General features: G+C 40.9%; 1 protein-coding gene and 1 long non-coding RNA gene across 10 annotated transcripts in view; one reads left to right on the top strand and one right to left on the bottom strand.

The window, feature by feature from the left end:
- LOC123980590 (phospholipid-transporting ATPase ABCA1-like) overlaps positions 1 to 24,201 on the bottom strand; it is a 202,869-nt gene that overhangs the window by 133,191 nt on the left and 45,477 nt on the right. For 4 of the 9 annotated variants that reach the window (XM_046065044.1, XM_046065046.1, XM_046065045.1 and 1 more), the window contains exons 4-11: positions 21,429 to 21,570; positions 21,154 to 21,281; positions 19,221 to 19,339; positions 18,145 to 18,342; positions 11,917 to 12,003; positions 11,624 to 11,819; positions 1,042 to 1,181; positions 169 to 285 (exon numbers count right to left, since the gene is read on the bottom strand). In XM_046065044.1, coding sequence (XP_045921000.1) covers positions 169 to 285; positions 1,042 to 1,181; positions 11,624 to 11,819; positions 11,917 to 12,003; positions 18,145 to 18,342; positions 19,221 to 19,339; positions 21,154 to 21,281; positions 21,429 to 21,570 — 1,127 coding nt within the window. Of the gene's footprint in view, positions 1 to 168; positions 286 to 1,041; positions 1,182 to 1,376; positions 1,482 to 11,623; positions 11,820 to 11,916; positions 12,004 to 12,702; positions 12,758 to 12,778; positions 12,942 to 16,885; positions 16,960 to 17,150; positions 17,293 to 18,144; positions 18,343 to 19,220; positions 19,340 to 21,153; positions 21,282 to 21,428; positions 21,571 to 24,201 lie in introns of those variants that run through there. The other 5 variants (XM_046065047.1, XM_046065050.1, XM_046065048.1 and 2 more) reach the window with 5 other exon arrangements.
- Positions 1,620 to 5,260, top strand: LOC123980593. The gene is made up of 2 exons (XR_006827526.1): positions 1,620 to 1,734; positions 4,951 to 5,260. It is a non-coding gene; the product is annotated as an uncharacterized LOC123980593 (long non-coding RNA).

The raw sequence follows: 24,201 nt of genomic DNA, 5'->3' as shown, positions 1-24,201 counted from the left end.
TTTCCGCAAAAGTAAAAGTGTCAGCATTCCAAAGCTTGTTACCTGTCACAATCTGTTGAGAAACCACACACTAAACCTTTCTGAATACCTAAAAATACATACATATAAAATGTGGGCTACTGTGATTTAGGTCATTTTTTTATAGTGCTTCTCAGTGCAGAGTCTTACCCGTACTGAATTGACTTGAGAGCTATTTTGAAGGAAATCCCGGACACGTGGCCCGAGTTCATCCCACAAATCAGCGAGCTCTTTCAGCATACCCAAAGCGTTGAATGTGCTATTTGCCTGAAACAAAAAAGAATAAAAATATTTAACAATACAGTTATCTCACCTTTCCCTGACTGAAAGCATACCCACTGAGCCCTTTCTGTTCGCTCTGTGCCAATCCAGACATGAAAGTACTCCACATCTCCACATTACAGCTAATCCCTGGAGGAGCTCATCACAATGTAACACTCCCGCCACCCCCATGGTGTCGAATGTAAATGGGGTTATTTACCCCTGAACATTGACTTGTAAACAATCTGACTGTGTCTGGTGTGAAAAGGGCCTCCTTCGTCAGCACGGGGCGCTTGCTGTGAAGTCGTCAGATTTTGCTCACGCTCATTATGCATTCTCGATGCAAAATCCTGACTGCCTGCCTGTTGTTTGTTTTGCTCATGCAGTTATCAAAACGATGCTAATAGCTTGGAGAAATGTCATGTCATGAAAATGCATTACATTTACCACGTTCTATGAACAGGCTCCTGACTAACTATTGCATTACTGTTATTGTCTTCCCCATGTGGAAACTTGTGTTGTGCAACATCCAGTGTTTTGTTTATTCCCCCAATGGAGGCTTCTTCACATAATTACTGATACCTGCAATTGGCCTGACCCTGTGCATACAGGGTATTCAAATGCGTCCACAAACAAAAAACAAAAAAATTTCTCTAAACTTGCTCATATCATACACTGATATCACCAATATTCAGCTGCTTTCCAAGTGCTTGAGAAGTCAGTGTGCATGTAACTATGTTAAATTGCTCTCGCTACACTAACCTCTTTCACCATGAGGCGAGCAGCAGGTGTATCAGGTGTATAGAGGACTTTCCCTTGTAGTAATGGCTTGAAGGTTCTCCAAACATAGCGCAGACCAGGTGTGCCCTCCAGGGTGTCGACGAGAGTCTGACAAAAAGCATCTACATAAGAGAGGAAGAGAGGGGAGAAGACAGGGAAAGTCAATGTAAGACCAAGAAAGAAAAACCCCTAATAATCTCAGAATCCTGTGTGCATACTGTACGTATGCTCTTTCATGGGACAAGAGGAAAGATCTGTATGAAATCAGAAAATTTGCAGCACGCAAGAAGAAAACATGAAAAATAAAATGTGACTACCATAACAGCCCTCTCCATACTTTATCAGAGTGAGAAAATGTGAACATAGTACAAAAATCACACGTGTAAAAGTTAGGGCAGCTCAATTATGGCAAAAATCCTAATCACGATTATTTTGGTCAATATTGAGATCACAATTATTCAACACGTATACGTATCCAAGCTTCTACTGTTGCCATGGAAATTGATTTCAAATGCCTTGTGTTTTTTTTATTCCAAAATGCCTAAATAGCCAATGAAAAAAGAAATAGTAATCCAACATATTAACACTGAACAGCATCTTAGAGCGCAAGTGCTTAGGTAACACTGAAATTCAACCGTGGTGTTCTGTCAGGAGATGCAGTTACTTAATCTAACGGTGAGTCAGAAACAGTATAAATAATATGTCGTTTGTTGAGCTATGAGCAGAGGAAAAGTATTGTAGCATATGTCTTACCTGAGTTTATAAAATGAAAAAAATCTCATGAAGTGGATATTGGCTTTACTGGTAACTGGTGTTTTATTACGCATCAGTGACCACAAAATGGATGTATTTACAAAACGTTGGTTGATTATTACTTTAAAAAAAACACACACACAGGCAGAGGAAAACACAAGCCAAGAGTTGAGACCTGAGTGCATAAGGAAATGCCTCTATTGAGCAGAGGAAAAAAAAAGTCAATATGCTCAGCAGCAGTACGATCATTACTAATTTAACTTATCTGCCAACGTGAATATTGCCAGGTTGGGAGAGTGCTGAATAGGTTACATGAGGACCTGCACTGCAAAGAATGTGGCCTGTAGTAGAAAGAAAGCTTGTGTATGGTTCTATCTCACACAGGCTCCGCCCCCTACTGGACTCTACTGGACTCTATGGGTACTACCTCCTCCAATCACACGCATGCCCTTGCCCGCTGAAATGTCCATGTCCTGCCCGGACGAGTCCAGGCTCCCTTCCCCAACCGCAGGTGGGGAAGGGAGCATGACTGGCCAAGTGACCGTTATGGAGGGAGAGAGGCCTGCTGACGCTGCCACAATCCCCCCTCTGGTGTTCAAGACGCCATTGTTTTACTTGTGCTGCTTGTGTAAAACTATGGTAAGGCTTTTGAGAATGTCAAACGTTTTTTGAGTAAAACATGTTAATAACATTCCTCAAAGAGCTAAGTTAACTCCTCTCATCAAAGAGCTAACATTAATTCCTGGGGTGAGGCTAAGGTTTGGCCCTGCGGCCTTGTGTTCACGAAGCCACTCTTCTAACATGTGCTGCTTGTGTGTACACTGTGGTGATGCTTGTGAATGTTAAACTGTTTATTAGTGCTAATTCCCCACCACCAACCCCATACCATTGAGCTAGCCGTGTCGAACATGGCTCTGCACTCACCGACGCTAAGCTAACGGTTCGCCCCGCGGCCCACACCGCTCTCCCGGTCAGAACCGAGTGAGAGGGTGGGTGAGGCCTGGGCGTCTGCTTCGCTAGCCTGACCACCGAGTCCGCGCGGCCATAATGGTTTATCCTTTCTAAATGAAGTGTCAGAAAGTGTTGTGAACAAAGCATTGATACAACATGAAATTAATAAAGGTCAGGGATCCTTGCTGAAAATTAAAACACTGCAAAATTAACTTGTTTAGATTCTTTTCAACAACAAATAACACCAACATGGTAACATAACTACTCAAATGGAGTGGAGAGACCTAGTCAAGTAACTAAAAGATTTAATTAAACAAGGTAATGCTTTGAGTTTTGAGGACACAGTACTCTTTTGTTTACACAAAGGAGTTCAGGGCTGTCCTCCTGTGTCCTGGAGCTCCTCCCAAATTTACATCTGGCTGTGAAAAGGAGAATATCCTTTGATGTGAGATAATTAAACAAAGAGCCAGGTTAGTTGCCGTGGTTATGTGAGTGGGGGTTAGTTTAGGGTTTCCTGCCCCCTTTCCAAAAAGGATTCCGATAGGCTGTTCAGGAGAAGCTAATCTCTTTTTAGTGTTTCTTTGTCATTTTAACAGTCAGCCACCAAGCGTTTTCTGGCTGTGGCATCAGAGGTGGCAAGTTTTATGGTCGAACTGCCCAGAAACAGCACTTAGGGAGAGAAAACCTTTCACCTCCTCCTTGGAGTCGCTTCAGCTGTCTGTTGAGGGTTGATATCCCAAACCCCCTCCTCATTCTCTCAGAGAGAGAAGGAATTTTGAGTCTCCCAATTATTTGATATAAAATGCACAAATCTGCACTGCTTGTACACTACAGTATGTCGGTTCACCCCAGCTGCATGCTAGTTCTTGGTGTCCACAGTGCAGCCGGATTGAGACAACATACCTCCTTTGTTCTTAAGGACATAAGGAGCATGTTCAGTTCCAGGACAATAAATCTGGATGCTTTCTACCCCACTTAGGGTGCAGGGAGGTGAGAGTGCATCTCTTGTTGCCATGTGTGCTAGACTAACGTCCTATGTAGAGCACACAGCCCCCATTCGATGCACTGGTCAGCTGTTCGTCTGTTTCAGTGCAGTCAGTTAAACCCTGTCCAAGAAGAGCCTGGCCAGCTGGCTTTGTGAGTGAATCTCCCAAGCCTGTACACGGGCGGGAACAGACCCACCCTTAGCGGTGCGTGCACATTCCAAGTGGAAGTGTCTACGACCCTTTTTCAGCGGGGTGTGTGTCAAAGAGATCTGCACAATGGCATCTTGGCACTTACTGTGCGTTTCTATCTCTTGGATATGTCGGGCTCCTTCTCGGGATCCAGCTCACAAGTGCGACCTAAGATCTGAAAAGTGAGGATCTGGTGACTACTGGGTGTAGAGGGGGAACATACACTGGCAGTGCCTGACGTTTCAGTGAGAAGTCAGGGCAGTGCAGGTCTTAATGGTCAGGCCAAGCCCCTATCGGTCCAGCGACCTTCTCAGGGGTGTCCCACCATTCTGTCACTAGGTGATGTGGTGGTTGGGGCTTTGATCTTTGACCTGGTTGGTGTGGTGGATTTTGGCTTGTCGCGGCTAGGGCGGACAGTCATCGGGCTCCACCCACTGTACCCATAGAGTCCAGTAGAGGGCAGAGCCTGTGTGAGATAGAACGAAGCTTACGATATGGTAACCCTAGTTCTATAAGTACAGGCAGAGCCCTCTACCGATGAGTCCTGCTGCTCTGACGGCGTCTGCTGAAGAGGCGGTCGGATGCTGAGGTAGTAGGAACACTGCTATTTATACGTCACACACGTATCGGTAGCGATGTCCTATTGGTCGGCTACGTGCATGATAAAATTTCAGTGGGCAAGTGCGTGCGTGTGATTGGAGGAGGCAGTACCCATAGAATCCAGTAGAGGGCTCCGTCTCTCCTTATAGAACTAGGGTTACCATATTGTAACCTTCAATTGTGCCTGCCTTGTTGTCTCTGAAAATATGTGATGCATTGTGGTACAGTAGTCAGACAATTGATCAGTTCAGTGTGTCATCATGTCAGTCAATATGACTATCAGCTTATTTGATCTGTTGCTAACTGTCCTTTTTGTTCAGACACCTATTATTACATCAGTCCTTTTTCATTTTTCTCCTGTCAAGACCACAGCAAAACCTCAACTCTCCACTTTCTCCGTTTCTCCCAACAGGGAGGATTAGCGGCCATTTTCGGTGCAATTAAATGTTAGCCTTTATGCCTGCTGGCTATCGCTCCCAGGTGCTGGTCCTGGGAGGTCTGAGTGCGGACAGCTAATAGCCACCCTTTAGCCTGAGTCTGGCCAGCTGTTCCCTCTATAGATTGCACAGATGCCAGTACCTGCAATCATAACATTTGAAAGACAGGAAAAGTGTGTGACACACCGCTCAGAAACTCTCTTCTGTTCTCTTGGAAAAAAGACACTCAAAAATGTAATGATTGTTGGTATTTTAAAAAAAAACTTTCCGATGGAATATAGCTACTATTTTAGCTTTTGCTGTTGTAAAATACAAGACACTGTCACCATTACAGACCTCTAAAAATCATTTTAATGAAAAAATACTCTTTGGTTAAACTGTTATTCACATCCACTTTAAAGGTACCCTGATGAGTTTTTGACAACTGGTAGTGCTAGGGAGTGCTTGTTTTTACAAATGGTCTCATGTTTCTATTTGTATCGTGCATGTGCACAAGGCAACACAAAATCAGTTTCATGCTATTCCACTGACTGAAAGTTGGTGGCGGCAACGTGCAAAAGAGCGTGGCAATGTGCCAACTAAGGCAGTGGAGAAGACATCTGCTGGCCAGCAAACATGGATGTAAACAATGCCGATTTTAAAGTATTCACACAAATCGTCTTTGCAAGACCTCAAGGATACACACAATGAGTTTTTGTAAGAAACACTGAATGTAAACTTAACTCCACAGGGTACCTTTAAGGTGTGGTCACAAGTAGACAATGCTTCATCTTAGAGAGCAGGGATGACACCTCCCCATCCCCATTACTCGGTAGAAGATTCAGTAGGCCCTACCGTATATTTAACCCTTTAGCGCCAATTGGCGCGAATTTGCATTACACTGCTTCTATTCAGACTGAAATAGCGTATATAGTACCCCAACGCAGTTTGTGCATATTCGATACGTACCTAGGAACCTTTTGCAATCACTGGTTTATGCTGGTTGTCACTAATTTGCATCAATACCTATATTTATATTCCATGTGCTATAGACAAATTAATATTCTCCACTTAATTTAGCATCTGCTTGAAAGCAAAAACACAAATAATTAATTTTTTATCTGTGCTATCTATTTGTGCAACCTGGACAAACACAATAATTCACCGTGATGAAAAACGATGAAATGCAACATAAAACTGCAGTAAAAAGACAGAGTCATTAAATTAAAACCCCTCAGACTAACTACCACCTGATACCACAGGTCGGGCTGAGGCAGAGAGAGGGACAACGTATCCCTACTCCACTAGGCTTTTTAGGAGCATTGCTGAAAACGGCTACTTTTTCCTCTGAATTTTTGCCCTTATGTCCTTTAAAACATAAAATTCTGCATTGACATTTGAAATGGTCATTTTCAGGAAAGGTTAAGTATAAATGTAGGTAAAAATTCAACCTGCAAGTTGCTCTTTAAGGGGTAAGGGGCTAAAAGGTTGGGAACCACTGCCTTAAAAAAGTAGAGACAGATGAGCACACTGCATATACAATTCCTACACGTTCATTTCCTGTGTGGTATAACCTGTTGCAGCCAGTGTACCATGGAGAGAAATAAAGTAAACTCCGTTCCACCGACGACATGAACTGATGTCTATAGCCCGTTGGTCTCCACTAAACTATTTAAAATTTGAAAAATAAATCAGGAACGTGAACACAAGCTTAGACTGCAATGCAAATCGACCTTTCAACAACACACTCGGGCCACTTACAAGACACAAAGAAGAGTTTTAGTCAACAATGGAGCATGTATATATAGATGGCAGTGACAAATGCATAACCCTCTTACATTAAGTATCTTTGTATCGTGGCAAAGATATGTCAGTTTTTGATATTTTGTGTGCCGAAGGGAGCATCAGATTACAAAGGTTAGACCTTCTTTTTGACAACAGATCTTTACTTTATTACAAAACAGCAGTGTGAAAGAACAAGTGAATCTGTTCTTTACACCAGGTTTAGCCACAGTCAAATAATTGCTTGGAGCCTGAAGTCCGCCCCTCAACTTACCTGGTAAATTTAATCAATTTGAGTTGCGCCCTGGAGATGGGCTCAATTCAGCACTACTGTGAGACAGTGCTGTCGACACACTACAAATGCGGGTGCTACACACACACTGTCTCGCACATGCAATCACATGTGTAGACGTGCATGTGCGCACACAAACAAAAGCAGGATATTACTCTCTTTATTTCAGGCATTTCATGCAAGGTACAACCAGGTACACGCTCACTCAGACAGACATTCGCAAACACACATACAGCACACATGTACACCTAATATGACATGCCAGTCTGACGTGAACTACCCCATGCATCAATAAAGCAGCACTCATTTCTTACAAGCAGTACAAATCAAGGGCTGTCTTGCAGCATTCCAATAGAAACTTAAATATGCATGGGTAAATGTCATTGATGTCACTCTCTCATAAGAGACAGAGAGGCCACTTTGACATTCAGTAGTGTAAGACAGGCCTCTCTCTCCGTCTTCTCCGGCTCCGGTGTGTATTAAGGGGACGTGCTTAAAACTAGAAATAAAGGGTAACAATTACTAACTATCCGAAGAGGCACCCATGAGAAAATACTCTAAGGATGACAGTGTCAGGGAATGTTACACCAGTGAAAATAAGACAATGTGAAAATAAAAGAAGGAATTTTATTTTGATAGATCAAAAAAAGTGTTATGTTACATACATGTTAAGGGCAACTAGCACCTCCTTGTGGTTCCTTTAAGACTGCTGTCAGCTGAATGTCATTGCTGTATTGGTTAATTGTGATCACATGGGTAGGGTCATAGTTCAGACCAGCCATTTTGGATTAGTGTGGAAAATTTAGGTGATTCATCTTTGTTTTATCTTCGGCATCCACCTGTATAGAACCCTGGAGAAGCTTTGATTGCGAGTAAAAAAATGTGTTTTGACTTTATAGATAGGTATCGATGCATATGTTGTTGTATAATTCATATTTGGTGAGATTTATAGATGATTACATTACCTTTTTGCCATGTGTAGTGTAGCCATCTGTTTAATTCTAGCATGTATATTTCTACACTGTTTTTAGTTACATTAATAGCTTTTTTGTGTGTTTGCTCTTAGTTTCACCGAGTTGTTGAAAAACACTGTAAGAAAGCAAGTTGATGAAGACAAACAAGTAAACAGCCCTCAACTTCCACATCTCACTCATCATTTAACCCTTTCAGTGTCTAAGACATGTATTTAGCTATCTGTCACCTTGTGTAGAGCCACACAAGCAGTGGACAGAATAAATAGATTAGTTAATTTGAAAGGCTGATGCAGGCTATGGGTGCAAAATACTAAAAATTTTTTAAATAAAGAAGGTCTGCAGTAAATCGGTTAACATTTAACAGCAGCAAGGAAAACAACCTCTACAATGAGCCATATGTATAAGAGCCTCCATATACATTGGCAAAACATCTTTTAACACATTTTGACAGGTTTAAGTATATGACATTGCAGAGCCACATAATTACTTATTGTTAGTGCTAATCTATCGGCCAATTTTTGAAAATGGTAACAACTTAAAATGACTGTTTACTGTCATGGAAGAGCAGTTACCACCTCGAGTATTATGTATAAATGACTCAGAAGTTATCCTTTGCTGTCAACGATTAATTGTTAAGGGAACATTACTGAGCTGTTAACGAAACCTCACGGTTGGCCTTTATTATAGCTGTTCTACTATTCCTTTGAGTGTACTTTTACACTTACAAAGGAGTTGTAATTGGCCATTATGCAGACACCGTGCATATTCCAGATTCATTTAACTGTACACAGACCAACACAATGAAATGCCACGCCAATCCAGAACAGCCATTAGCATGCTAACAGAGATGTTAGTGCTTATTTTGTATGGGTGAGGCAATGTTTTTGCTAATTTACGCTGGCATGAGCATGCAATTTCCATTTTACAGTGTAACTTTATTCCCAGGGAATATAGGCTCCTTATTAAAATCTAATTTTGTGCACTTGTCTCCAAAGAACAGGCATTTAATGAAACAGGAATGCATCTCTAATGAGCACGAGGCTGCAAGAAGTTACACTGAAGATCTAATTCTCAAGGATTTTATGAAACAAACATATACAGTGATTTTCAAAGCTGCCCCCACCACCACCTACAGCTGTTGTGCTACTTTCATTTACTATGTAAATTTAATATAGATATATAGATATAGATTTAGGATTTGAGTAGAAAACTTTATTTGGGAATTATGTGTGCTGTTAAAATGAACAGAAATGCTTATCCCCATGTGGAAAAAGTTACCATCCCTTAAATGACTAAAAATAGAATCAGGTGCACTTAAACAGGTGCAAATGATAAAAACGTTTGTTAGTCATAGAGGATCTACCCATACATCAACATCAGAGACCAGGTCAGGACTTGTTTTAAAAATTCAGGTGTGTAATAACCCACAATGATTTTTTTTCTCCTTGCGGGCTCTTCAAATCCCATGACTTTTACAAGCAGATATTCTAGAAAAATAGAGGATTTCAGACTGCGGCCAGTCCATTCAAAAGAGGTCATCTTCGCAATGTTAACCCACTAACTAACGTCCAAACACTACAACAACTTCTAGAAAATCCTGAGTGATGTGAAGGCTTCTGTTTCCACAGTTACTGTCAAAGCTAGTGAGTCAACTGTAACGGCCAACATGGGTGAAAACAGTACAACTATACACTACCAATGCATTCTGGACTAAGTCAGGTGTCTGGTAAAGCAAAACATTGCCTTTCAAAACATCAGCCTTTATCATTTGCGAAGCATCACACAGTAGTTGCCACATACTATATTGCTTGAGGACAATATTACTTTTGTGCTCATTAAATGAGACATCGCACAGTGAGAGCTAGCCCACTTTTGACGATTGTGTACAATGTGCCGTCCCTGACTGTGACCATAAGTTTATACTACAAGCAACTTGGTCAACGAGTAACCTTGTGTCTGTTACAGAAGTGAGTCGCATAAATCATCATGCATCTTTTAGGTACAGTGTGCCTATTTATTTTGATAGAAAGTCCTCACCCACTAGACAAATGTACGCATCAGGAATATACTTTGATGCAGTAATGTCAGCAACGCAGAGTGTGTACTGGGTTAGATCAGAGGGTGATCCATATCAGTACTCGACTATCTGTCAACCACAAATGCTTGTAGAATCTATCTTTCTTCTTTTATTAATTAAATCCTCGCAGCCATGAGAACACTCAGTCACCTACAACTATATTGAAGGTGGGGTGGCGTGGCCCAGATTTTGAAGCAGTCTGCATGTATCACAGTTGTGGTTACATGGATTAATAAGCTACACCAGACTGCTGCAAAGCACACAACTCTTTATGGCTAAAGCTGTGGATGATACTCTGTACCGTGTTAACATGTTTATATTCTGTATCAGGAGTATAGGAGACAATGACATCCCGGGGATGCGCCGAACCTAGCAATTTAGACAGCTCTAGGACATTTTGAAGGCATCACTGAACTCCATTAGGACTGGCCCTTCCCAAAAACCTTTACAAACTGAGCCAGATTCAGTGAAATCAATAAAGCACCAGGGAATTTAAGTGAAAATGCTGACAATATGGCTGCCATGGTTGGATTTCCTTCCCGAATAGTACAAATTTCCAGTTTAGAATACACAAAGAAGTGTTTTATTGACACCATCTGTCCTCTGTGCGAAGTTTGGGTTGCCATATGTTCATATTTAGGATGTTATAAATGTGCGCCTTGGGACTCTGCACCACCCAGACAACAACATCAGTTTCCACTTGTGAAAGGTTGCTCTGGACTTTCCTCTCCATTATGAAAACATCATTATGTCAGGGCGGGGAGTGCACAGCTTTTAAATGGAATGAGAAGAGCTGATTTGATTGGCTACGATTGATGCCAGCCCCTGACACAACCGCCGATAATGTATTCCTAATCAAACCCAGTTTCCAGCTCGGGCACAGGTGCCAACTGAGCCACAGGTGCCTGACTGTGCAGTGAACCATACACCACTAATTCATGAAAATAGGGATTATTGATTCTTTTTTTCCTCACCTGCATGCATATGGTATTTTGGAAATAGGAAATCCTGGGGTTTGTATTGAATCTGTCTGTGCATGAGCATATTTACCAATAATTTCTTGTCCAGAGCAATTGATTTAATAGAATTATTTTTAGTCTTTGTTCAATAACACAACTAACCCAAACATACTGGGGCGATATTTGTGTGCTGCACTAGCAAGACTACAGTAGCTCCACACTGTTTTCTCCATAAAGTTGTCAAAACGCCATAATTCTGACATCGCACTGTTTTCAAAGGGGAGAAAAACTTTGATTTGACTTGTTTAGTTATGATTCATGCCATCATCTGTCACACCCACTGATCAAGCATGATTCCCAGTCCTTCCCTTTTTTCCAAAATGCAACAAAGTTATGAGTAATGCTACAAAATCTGTGCTATGTTCTGTTTTGCTGTGCACCAATGGTTTCCCAAAAAATATTTTGTCCATTTCCTGGATACCGTGACTATCTACAGTACTGTAAAGCTAAAATGCAGACATATGATTAAGACACAAGCACTGTGTGACAAAACTGTTTCATAAAGGAGTTTGCAGCAGTACTTACCAGAACTGTTGCTCATAATGAAGTTTGACCTGTTGTTAGCCATCTGTCTAGGTGAGCGGAAACTGATGGTCATATTGGTGGAATTGAAGTCAGACTGCTTTTCACACAGTAGCATATTGATACTGCCAATCATGTCCCTTTGAAAATCCAGTGAACTAGCAGCCTTAAAGATCATGGAGTTCTGTAACCTGGCCATCTGGATGCAAGAAATTTTGAAAATACATTTTTTAAAAAGCCATATCATCATAGAGTATCATAGATTCTTGTCCAGTTTGGACAGTAGCAACACTAACCTCCTCAATCACTGGTAAAGCATCTTGAGTGGTTTTCCCAATCAGCTTCGCTGCATCTGCTGGATTCAGAGCCAGTGCTGAAGGTAGCTAAAGGAAGGTATGAACAGTTGGTTTAGAGAACAATGCATGTATGTCTAAAACCTGAATAACCAATGTATAAATTACGCTTGCAGGAATGTTTGCTATTACTATGTCCTGAAAAAACATTTATGTTATCGTTTTGATCACCAGTGATGTGACCTTAGCTAAAGATACCAGTTCTATATGAGCCCTTCCATTCAAGATACTATATGACGGCCGTACACGCACTAATTTGTGCATCCTGATCCTAACATCATCATCCCTGACACTGGTTCATAAAAGTTGCATTAAAATGACAAGTGTTATGTGTTACAGTGACATTCTAAAAGTACACGGTATGAGTCCAATTAGAAGAACTAAATGGCATGCCCTTTTAACCACTGTCATTTTCATGCATCAAGTGTCAAGTTTAGGCTTTATTAGGAGCGGCTGTATTGTCTTTCAGCAAATAAAATTAGAAAGCTTAGAAACTTAGGAGATCAGAAGGCTAAGAGAGGTATAAAGAAGTGCAACACTTCATTAGTATTTTTAAATAAAACTCTTCACAAATTGAAGCCCATTCAAACATAGTTTGGACAACAGCCTGGCTATTGATTGAGGACATCCAATTAGGACCACCTTTACTCAGTGTGTGCTCAGAGCAGGCATTAAGAGGAGAAGGCACAAGAGTCTCAGACAATTTTGAGCAAAACAGCTGAAAATCACCTGTAAGAAATCAATGGAAGGAGAGATTTCAGCAATGTCACATTAGGAGTTACAAAACAGATAAACTTAAGCTCACTTGTTCAGCTCAATTTCCACTGCACTTTGATATTGAAGAGTCCAATGGCTGTGTTTGTTTCTTTTGCTAACCAGGCAAGCTGATTACAAAATCATTCTACAAGAACCATGCATATTTTAAATGGTTCAAAAGAAGTTAAAATTTGTTGAGCTAGTGAACTGTAAAGGAGATTATGCTGTCAAACACAGACTTAAAAAAGACACACTTTGACATTTTAATGACCTCACCACATAGAATGCTTTTTGTGTCCCGTCTTCGCTGTGTATTTTGTTCTGAATTAAATTCCAGAAACTCAAAACTTAAGATCCAGAACTATTGTCTAAATCACCCTCTGCCACTCACTACTAAAGTGATAAACTCTGACTTCCTCCCTTGTCCCTTTCTTTATGTTGTTGTTGTTATCGCAATCATTCAGCAACGTCAACCTTTAAGTGCGAAAGCTTGATGTTGTTTTCCATCTATTTGCTTGCGGCACTGAAGAGCTTTTCCACCATATCTCGTCTGGGCTTGCTTTCTTTTTTTCTGTCTGCTTGTGAGCTTAAATTGTTCAAATGCTCTCTTCTATGAACTTCCTGCCTTATCACTTATTTATTGGATGTGCTGTCCCATACATTTTCTCTCAAAGATAAACTCAAAGAAAAGTGTAGGCTTTCATCATCCCAAAGGGAGCTCAGAGATTTAAAAGAATTCAAGAAAACACTGGTCCTAATAAATAATTCCCAACTGATTGCATGCATTCTAGTAAAATCCCATGAAGACACAGAGGTGCACGTGACAATGAGAATTTTAAAAGCTTAGCCCATATGGGCCAGGAGAGGATTTCCCACTCAAGATGGAAGAAATAAAAAATACATTAAGATAATGGTGCAGTCATAACACAAAATAAGTGTTGACGTGTTTCTGGTAGGTTTGGCCTTAAAGTGGATGCATTAGCAAATATTTTTCTTCATCGCTCTAACTAAAAGAGCCAGAGAAGCATAACATTTAACTTCTAAATTGGTCATTTATTGGCTGGCAAAGAAAATGATTGTCATTGAATTCAATTTACTGCAAGCCATGCGAGAATTATAGTTAGAACAGAACATGTCCCAAAGATACTTTTAACTGTATCACACAATTGATAGAACATCCAAGCTGAAAATTACTTTGTGCTGCAATGTTTACTTTTTTATTTCTCAATTTATGGTGGGTATCTCTCATAACAAACACACAGAAAATGCCAGAAAGAAGAAGGCATAACAGGAATTCTTGGCATACAAAAACTACTAACACTACACATTAGCATTGAATTCTTGCTGAAAGTTCACAATATCAAACCCAATAATTTAAAGACCTCACCATCAATTTCAGCAACAACTGGCAAAATGGTTAGATGAACCTTGCAGCTTAAAATGATTGTTTTTTGTTTGCTTGCTGGGATCTAGAAGAGGAGGTGTTTGTTGAGATATGGACTCTTGTTGTGATTCGAACTGAGATAAGGACTGATTCATCTGTGGTTGAACTGTGGGTTTTGTTCTGAGCACTAACTCTGTAATACACTGTGGTGAACTTCTTGTGTCTTTTATGTTTCTTGTCATCTGTTGCTACCTTTGAAATACATGGGTATTGCTTTTGTATAAATATACTGAACATTGAATGGCAACATTATTTCCACTAAATGAGGTCTCAATGAGCTGAATGTTATTCCTTCATTCAGCATGTACATTTAAAAAGAGGCTAATAAAATGTCTCAGTGGCGGACAAACAAGAAATAAGAGTAGTAGGCAGTGAAAAAAAAATCATTTCTACTAGTACTAGTCAATGAAAACCTTTATCTCAGTTGAATAAACATGGAAGAATAAGGCGGTAAGATGGCAAATTCTCTTATACAGTTCTCTTATCCTTTGTTTTCCTCAATGGCTACACATGGTTCAAGATTCAGTGTACTATGTTCATTGAAAAAAGATATGCTCTACATGATTTGCTAAGAAGCAAAGTTATATGAACAAGGGTTAAACTGTGTAGAGTTACACTGAGTTGCATCCTCTGCACCCCCACTCTTTGTATAATGTGATACGGACACAGGACTGAGCTGAACTGAGCCAATGACTCCGCAACATCCAGTCCAAATGTAAGCCTAGCGTACTAGGTTCAACTTTTATAGTGGAATAGAATCTTCGATGTACAGTCAATCCTCCCATATATTGAATGTTGAACAAGGAGCTTCAGTACACTGTATCACTGTCAGTACATTGGAGCTGGAGTGGGACAAAAAATCAGTCACACACCAATACACCATGCTTCCATATAACATGTGTACCTACTGTGATATAGATTCTTCCCTCCCAGCCTCCCCCATACCCAAGCGACCCGTCCCAGAGCAACGTCCCATAAGCACTACACTCACTAATACTTAGAGTGTGCATGTATATTTAATAGAGAGCAATCTGAAGGACTGCTTAGGCTATGTGTTATCAACACTGCAAAGACTTTAGGTAGGTAGGTAGATTTTATTATCACAATACAACAAGTTGTAGAGTGAAATTGAGTTTTGTAACTCCCTTCTGCTACATAGCAGACAATGACAGTTACAGATGGGCAAGGGCGTCACTTTATGTTGAAAAGCGGTGGGGACATTTAAGGGCTCAGATAAGAGACACTTTGGCCATGAGACGTGACAATGCAGACTAGTGGGGTCACAAGAACAAGACTAGAAGATATTTTAATACTATTTAAAAGAAATATTCATTGATGAAATACAGGACTGGGGGGTTCTGGGAGCCCTCCCCCAGAAGATTTTGAGCATTAAACACTTAATGTCCTGCATTCTGGAGACATTTTCTGCACCAATCTATGGTGGAAATGTCTTTATTTATATAAAGGGAAAACAAAAATATAAGGGTATACAAAATTTAGGTGGCCGGTGACTATTCAGAATATAAAAATATTATTGAATATAATAGTAATTTGTAAATAGTTTTTTTTAGCTTAAGTAATTTTTTGGACAATGCAGATCTGTTTTTTTCTATATTAATATTGCATGTTTTCTTATTGTGCCAACAAAACTTTCTCATAGCACTTACATTTGTTAACAAACATTTCTGGTTGCAAGCTATTTTCAGAACATTTTTAACAAATTCTATCAGTTAGTGGTAGGGACCCCCAGAGGCTGTCCCCAGCGTCTCCAGTGTAAATGACACCTGTGCAGGTGGGGAGAATAGACTGATTTTCTACTTTTTAGTGTTAATCACCATCTAACTCTGCCAGTTAAGAGGTACATTTAGCCTTGGATGTTATATGAATCTGGTACCTAGAGTACAGGTTTTATCAGCTGGATATTTTCAATGCACGTTTAAGAGAGCAAGTTGCAACTATTATTAACAATAATGGAAAGCTGAGGCTTATCAGTAGCAGTAATAACAATGAACATTTGTGCAGTTTGATCACCAAAACTCGTTCATTACAGAATATTATTAACAGTGAGGACACAAAAAGTTGTCCACATCTTCTCAAGCACACTTATCTTCCAAAACCCTTGTCAAACTTATGTTATAGTACCTATTATACTTAGCTTGTTGGTTAACAGTTAAATAAGTAAATGCAAAATGAGAAAAGTTACAGTTAGTTATAAATTACTACAGTTCCTGCCAAACACTGCTAACAGTCGGACTAGCTATGAAATCAGTTTTAATTTAATGTTAGAATATTATACTAATAGAAATAATATATAGCCTACTTCAAAGATTCTGTGCAACCAAAAAAAGATTTAAGATTTTTTTTAACAATTAAATAATACTGACAAAAAAACTACTTCCTTAAAAGAGAAAGCAAGCATGTAACAACATTTAACTGAACACTTAAATTAGGGAAACACTTTTAACACCCTCTCTCCTAAATAAACACAAGCCTACAGGTCCACATTTCCCGCGCCTACAGGTCCACACTGCTGTCTGACCCTAACTGGTCCACTGACCCCATAGGGGTCATTTACACTGGAGACATGTCCCCACCACATTTTGAAATGGCTGATTTTGTCCCCATCATTAGTTAACTAGTTCTAGATGCAAATTAATATACCGGTACTAACAATCCCCTGCTGTTACAGTCACATATGCTACTTTCACTCACCAGGTAACGTTACGATAGCATCAGTCTCAAATGGCTTGTTTTCTGTAGTTTCTGTATCGTTAACGTTCGTGTCATGCTCTCGTTTCATATCTCCTTTAGTGATTCACATTAGTTAATTTCAAACTTGCGCGGGGAACCCCCGAAAGTCAGTACTTCGCAACACAGACGGTGTGAATTTTTGAATGAAAGTGTGAAAGATCTGTCCAAGAACGATAGCGTTACGTATCATCTCGCTATTTTAAGTGGATATATGGAAATCCTTGACCTTTAGTGGGTAGGCCTTTCTGGTGTACCACATAGACTACACCACTGCCTCTTCTCTCCTCCTGCTCTCTCTGTTCCTTGGCCCTGTCGTGATATTCTGGCTCCACTGTCTCACGCCTCCTCCTCTGCCTGGCAGTGGCCACAGCTCTCGTTTACTCCTTCAAGTGCCCATGGCTGCACAGTGTCGGGTACTGCAGCTGATGTTAAAACTACTGCGGCTCCGTTAGCATCGGTTAACATTGATTATTTTCACGCATTTGGAGGCAGCCGTCTGAAGATTTAGGCTATTTATTTCTGGCCCACAACACAAGTAACAGAGTGCAGATGGGGAGGGGGTTTGGGCCAGTAAGAGATATGATTGGGCCAGCCCAGTGTTGGTAGGCTATAGAAAATGAACCAATGAGCCGCTGTTCATGGTTAATGGGCCAGATTACCGGTCCAGCCCTGCTCCTAGCAGTGCCAGCTCTTAAACATCAGTAATGGCAAATGCCCAACAAGAGGCCTGAATATTAGATGCTTTTTCCACAAAAATGTCGAAAAACAATTATACTCTCTTTTGAAAAAGATGACTAATAATGAAAGTGAAATAACAACAGCTGCGGTGTATTCATTTAGACTTTAAAACGCCTCACAGGGCTTCAAATGCATCCTCCCAAGTTATTCCTCAACTGCAGCAGTGCAGGCTGAGACGTCCTAGGAGTTTGAAATTTACATTCTGAATAGCACCTTGATTAGCCCAGGCAGTGCAATTTGTAAGTATGCTAAATGTGGGTGACCTTGCCGAGTAGGAATTAGGGCTTTTCAAATGCACACATTATGGCCTGTATTACTACTGCAGTGTACCCATCAGGTCAATTATTGTGAACACAGTTTCCAAATACATTCGCTCTCTAACTTTTGCCCAATTAGACCTATAGTGTCTGACTTTCAAAGCAAAGATTCCTCCAGGTGTCATCAATCTGAATTTAGACAAGTTGTGAGATCTGTTCGTTCACCTTAGAAAGCACTTTCCTCGCATCCAGGTTTTGCAGGAGTACTTGCTGGGTGTTGATCAGCTGCTCTGGAGTGCGCAAGCAGCTGACTTTCTGAAAAGCCTCCTTTTCAGCTTGGCTGCTAAATTGGACATACTCATCCAGAGCCGTCCCCTCACACAGGATGCTCCTCAGGTTGCCAGGCCTCAGGATGCCCATCATCTGAAAAATAAATACCAACTTGGATGGAAGGTGACAACTAAGAAACATTTCCATATTTTATTTATTCATGTGTTGTGTCCCATGGGTTATTGTGCAGGCAGATGGTATGCTAAATCACATTTCAAAAATGGAAGGAAGAGTTTCCATTTTAATTAAGCCTTATTCTTCTCAGATCACCCTCTAATAAAGACAGTACATATGCACAAACAGAGACAGTGACACTTGAAACAACAATAAAAACGCAAACATTATCACCCACACACACGCAGATGCATACATTCAGATCATTTGTATCATCCAGACAGTATACAGTGATACCAAGAAAGACAAGATAGATGGGCGGAAGACAGAGAATATCTCGTGAACTTTTATTTTCTGGGCACATAACACACAGCCCACTGAAATCATCAAAATGCCTCATGCACAGTAGGGATTTATTTTAAACAGTGCACATTGTCAATGTCAGTGAAACATAATTACCTTCTTGCAGCTCTTCTGATATAACTTGGTACAAACCATGGTATCAATTGGGGAGCATTTAGGGACAAGACACTCTGCTGTTGCAAGTTCATTTCATTGCAAATTACCTACTGTAAGCAGCATCAAACGACTTTTTTGTCATGCAAATACTAGAGTTTGCTTTTAATTACGACTGTCAAGTCAAATAGTCCCAGAGGCTGTTCTGGGCCAGGACATTTTATTCTTAAATGTTCAAGCACATTAAGCAAAACATTCTTGGCACATTTGGTCTTTTGAACATTTTGGTAACATTTCAATTCCTCTATTTACAGAAGGAGGTGATCAGGTCTCAAAAGCCGCTGGAATCCTTTTTGGAGACTGGTTTCAACAGGCAGGCTCAGTAGCTAAATGATACTCACTGGATTGAAGTGAATCTCTGCATTCATGAGGCTTTGGACCACTGCTGGTGGTACTGACAAATTTCCTTTCAGATGAGCGGAGAATGTTTCATTGTCTCTCAAAATACTCCTCAGGACCACTGGTTGAAACATAAAGATGGAGAATCATTAATTTTGAGGAACAGCAACTGATAAGCAGCAAAAACTGAGACCCATAACAGGAAATACAGTGTATGCTGACAACTTGTCAGAGATGGAAAACTAAGAGGGAAATGTTTTTGGTTGTTTTTAACCTGAGTCTTGTTTTCCTAGTTTTAGCTACAAATCCTCCTTACTCACGCGCCATCTGCACTGCAGATATTTTGCAGCCAACCCTGCAGCCTTTCTGTCTCCATTCTTTATCTGTCCTCCTGCATTTGATTTTCACACTACTGTTCACAAATACGGGTGCATGCAGAAACACGTGTGAGACATGTGTCATTTTGCCCTAATGGACACCTGTGCCAACCATGGAGGAGAGCATGTCGTGTAACTGATAGGACAGAGGCCTTTCCACTGCAATGGAAGGTTGATCTAACCAAAACACTAGAGGATTTATTCTGTTGTTGTGGCGGACAAGGTTAAAGCTAAAGTCCCTGTCTTCAAAATCACTGCAGTGTAGCTACTGTGTAAATTGTTATCCTAAGTGATAGAAACAATGGGAAAATACATGAAAATAAGAACTAAAATGAAAAGTTTAAATTATGCTTTCAAGAGGACTGTTGCAATAAAATCCTAGGTGTTTCAACACTTTAGTTGCATAGCGGGGATCCCACCACACAACCAAGCACATACTGTATCTATTCAACATGTGTTTTCTTCTTTCTGAGACTCCAACATGTGCAGCTGAGATGATGAAGGGGTTACGTCATTTAATTAGATTAGCCTTTTTGCAAGTGTAATACATGCAAGTCAGTCAATTATCAGGATGAGGGGAGGAAGTGACTTATACTGTGTTATTCAGTGTTCAATTAAGATAATTGTTGGGTAAAAATAATAATCATTCAGCATCGTCAGGGATTGATTATGCTGCTTGATGTACTGGTTAAACGCTACGCCTCCTCATTCCTACTTAACACATATTATTATGGCCTTCGTGACTGCAGGAGCATCAGGAGGGATGGACAGGGTTAAATTATGGGGAGACAGAACATCGCTCTGAGGTCTTCCTGAACACTGTTGCTTTTCTGATTGTGAAGTGACCACCTGAGTCTTTTAATCAACCCTTGGTAAAAACAAAAGAGGACAACACAATCACCTTTGCCTTCCTAGTCTTTTGATAGTACTTCGTTCCCTATTCTTGTTAATGACCTTTTGTGCTCTTGCCTCACACAGCGAATCCCATTAATTATGGTCAGGCTTAGATCTTTGATGGATTTAATCTTGTATATTACAAGCCAGCGACCCCAAAATGCAAATGGCCCAGGAGCCGTTTGTTGAACAGCAGCCCCCCCCCCCCCAGACTTGTCTTTTTGCAAATTAGGTGCCGTATGAAAATCTGAATATCATCAGACTAAATGAGCCTAATGCAAAGCAGCAACTTATCAAGACAAACGATCTGTCAGACTGCATGGTAAATTGCATCATAAATAATCGTGCCATTGTTTTTGAGGGATAAGGGGGAATAACAAATCCTCCAACTTGTCATCCGCATGAAGGGGATACTTTCCTTGATGGAGAGCATTTAACAAAGACATAGCAGAGTGATTGTTGCTGAGTATTTTCTATACCACTATATTTTGATCCATTACTAAAAGTTTTATATCAAGAAAGGTCAATCTATACTTTGAACCTATTTCTTTTCACCAATTTCTCTCATAGTGTTTGACAATAACCTAAAAACTAGGTGCTTTATTGAATAGTGTCATTGTTTTAAGGTCAGCACATCAAGCATTTGGTTTTCAAATTCTATTACCATTGCCAGGGTTAGTCTGTGGCAGGACAGAAGCCCACTGGTCGAGGTCATCTGCCAGCAACCGCGCCTTGCTGAGAATAGATCTGTTCACCAGGAGGGTTTGCAGCTCTATTAACATCCCAGCAATTCTGATTAACCGGAAAGATCAGAGAAGAGAGAAGATCGTAAATAGTCTGTTAGGGTTACATTTTAGATATAATCCAAAATAAAATGTTTCTTTTCATCGTAATGTAAAATGTTTTAGAAGACAGAGAAGGAAACATCCCAGTACATACATGGAGTTGTTGAAGTTGTTGACTTGGCCTGGTGTCTCCCCCGGCGTTGGATAGTTCAAACAGGGATTGTTGATGTTACATATCATACCTTGCAGCCAGGGCAGCACGCCAGCCGATGGCATGGCTTTATTTGGGTAATGGCCTAAAGGAATAGATTATTCATCAACCAAGCTTCACCAAGCTAACACATTCTGGTTTGAAAATATAGATGCAGTGATGTCACAAAGGAGGTTAATATGCTTTATGTCCTTGCTAGATCATTACATTTTCTTTAACATTTTCATATATACATTAGTTGTCAGCAATTATGGAAACACACTGTAAAAGCAGTTGTTCACAGCCACAGTGTGAACATATGAGGCTAAAGCAGCTCTATAGGACTGTTCAGAGAGGCCACTACCCACGAGAACCACATAACTCTTGAGGAATATACATCAGTGACATCAACTATCAGCAAATGTGTTGATAATGTGGTGATCACGAATTCAATAAAATCATTCCTTAACCAGAAAGCCTTGATGAATTGAGCTGCTTCAAGGAGGCGAATTGGAGACATCAGCAGAGACCTCAACACCAACAACACCAGATATGCACCAGGCAATCAAAAACATCACAGGCTACAAAAGCAGGAGCTCTTCCATTATTTGTGAGGCCACATTACCAGATGAACTAAACACCTTTTATGCTCGCTTTGATCTCTTCAACAAAGAGTCAGCTGTAAAGTATACTCAACCTCCAGAGGACTGGCCACAGTCAGTATCTACAGCAGATGTGAGACGGGTCCAGCTGAGAGTTGTTGGCACCCGCCTGTCATTTAACTGTGCATGTGTTCTATCTGATATGCTGAGCAGGCTTTGCAATCCCACGCTGCGGATTGGCTGTGCGGTAAAAGAAAGTCCTGCCTAGTTCCTGGGTTTCCCTGTGACAATAACGCTGATTGGAGTGGCACGCCACCGCTGCCCCAATCGAGGAGCTCCAGCGAAGTCCGTCTCCTGCTCAAATAGCCTGCTTGGACTGCAGTTCAGGGCAGCTGTCAGACCCGATTAGCTTGCCTCGGTGCCACATGCTTCAGGACTTGTTGTGATTACCTTGTAGTGTTTGTTGCCTAGCCTTGATAGACGTTGTTGTATGTGGCCTTGTTACAAACTGTGCAAAGGTGAGGAAGTGGGCCAGGGTTTGAGCTGTAAAAACTGATACCGCTCTCAGTAGTTTTGTTTTGTTTAGTTACACTAGTGTCACGGCTGTCGCTGTCACCCTTGTGTTTCCTCTTTTCCCTGTCTCACCTCTACCAAGTAGGCTGTGTCCCTGGGGAATGAAGACCCGCCTACTTCCTGGTTTCTGGGGTGCTGACATCTGTACCACCCATTGGTTCCTCTGTTTTCCACTCAACCAATGGCTCATCACCACGTTAATTACCTCCGGCTCATAAGGAGAGTCCAGCTGTTGCTCCAGGCAGCTTGTCACCGCCTGTTGACTTGTGTGCCGCTGGTATTGACTGCATAGCCTGTCTGTTGTACTTTGTGTGTAGTGGAACTATCCACCTTCAGTGCCTATTAGCTGTACATTGTGTTTAGGTAAACATTTGCATACCTTTGAATGTTAGCTCCACATTTGAATGCAGTGGAGAAGTTCACTTATTGTTCTGTTTGCTATTTTGTTAGTTTCACCAGGTGGAGTGGGTGCTGTGCTCTTTGTGTTTTTTTGTAGTAAGATTCAACCCTGTTGAAAACGGTAGATAGGTGTAGGCCTCCTTTTGAGGACCTTTTTATTTTAACTTGGTTTGTTATTTTCGCAGCACCCTCGTCCACCCTCCTTTTGTTCTTTTTGTTACCTGTCTACATCTCATGTTACCAATAAACGTTACCTTGTTTAAGATCTACCAGTTGTGCCTATATGTTTATGGCCCCCACACCCCTAGACCAACAGGGGGGTCGTAACACTAGTTTCAGGGGTGCTTTAGTTAGAGAGGTTTTTGGTTTACCCTTTTATTTTTTCTGTAGTAAGAATAGTAATCCCCCCTTTGGAGGATCTCTTTTTGTTATATTCCTTTGTTGATTTCCTCAGCACCCATTGGCCCATTTTCTGTTGTGAGTTCTGTTTGCCTTGTTTTAAATAAATATCCTTTCAAAATACGAATTACATCTGGTTTATGTTTATGTCCCAATACCACTAGCACTGCGGGACATAACAGAGTAAACATCAGTAAAGCTGCCGGGCTTGATAACATCCTTGGCCGTGTACCAATCAGCTAGTTGATGTTATTACTGACATTTTTAACATATCACTGTCTCAGCAGAGGGTTCTCACCTGCTTCAAGACAGCCACCATCATCCCTGTAGCTAAAAAGTCTGCAGTGTCTAGTCTGAACAACTATCACCCTGTGGCACATTCTACCAAAGTGCTTTGAGAAACTTGTTCTCCAGCACATAAAGAACAACATCCCAGCCAGACTGGACCCTCAACAGTTTGCTTTCAGAATCAACAGATCCCCTGACGATGCCATCTTCAATGCACTCAACTTAGTTTTCAAACACAAAGACTATGAATAACAATACATACATCAGAATGTTGTTTGTTGATTTCAGCTCAGCATTCAACACAATCTCCCCAATGAAACTCAGCAAACTCAGCACCGTGGGCTTGAGTACCGCACTCTGCAACTGGATATTGGACTTCCTCACAAACAGACCCTAGAGAGTTTAGATTTACGGTCACACCTCCTCCACTCTCAACACTGGAGCCCCCCAGGGCTGTGTGCTCACCCCCCTCCTGT

This window comes from Micropterus dolomieu, linkage group LG12 (genome assembly GCF_021292245.1).
Source record: "Micropterus dolomieu isolate WLL.071019.BEF.003 ecotype Adirondacks linkage group LG12, ASM2129224v1, whole genome shotgun sequence".
NCBI classification, from domain to species: domain Eukaryota; kingdom Metazoa; phylum Chordata; class Actinopteri; order Centrarchiformes; family Centrarchidae; genus Micropterus; species Micropterus dolomieu.
The sequence above is the reverse complement of the archived record's forward strand: the minus strand, read 5'-3'. Positions and strand labels throughout refer to the sequence as shown.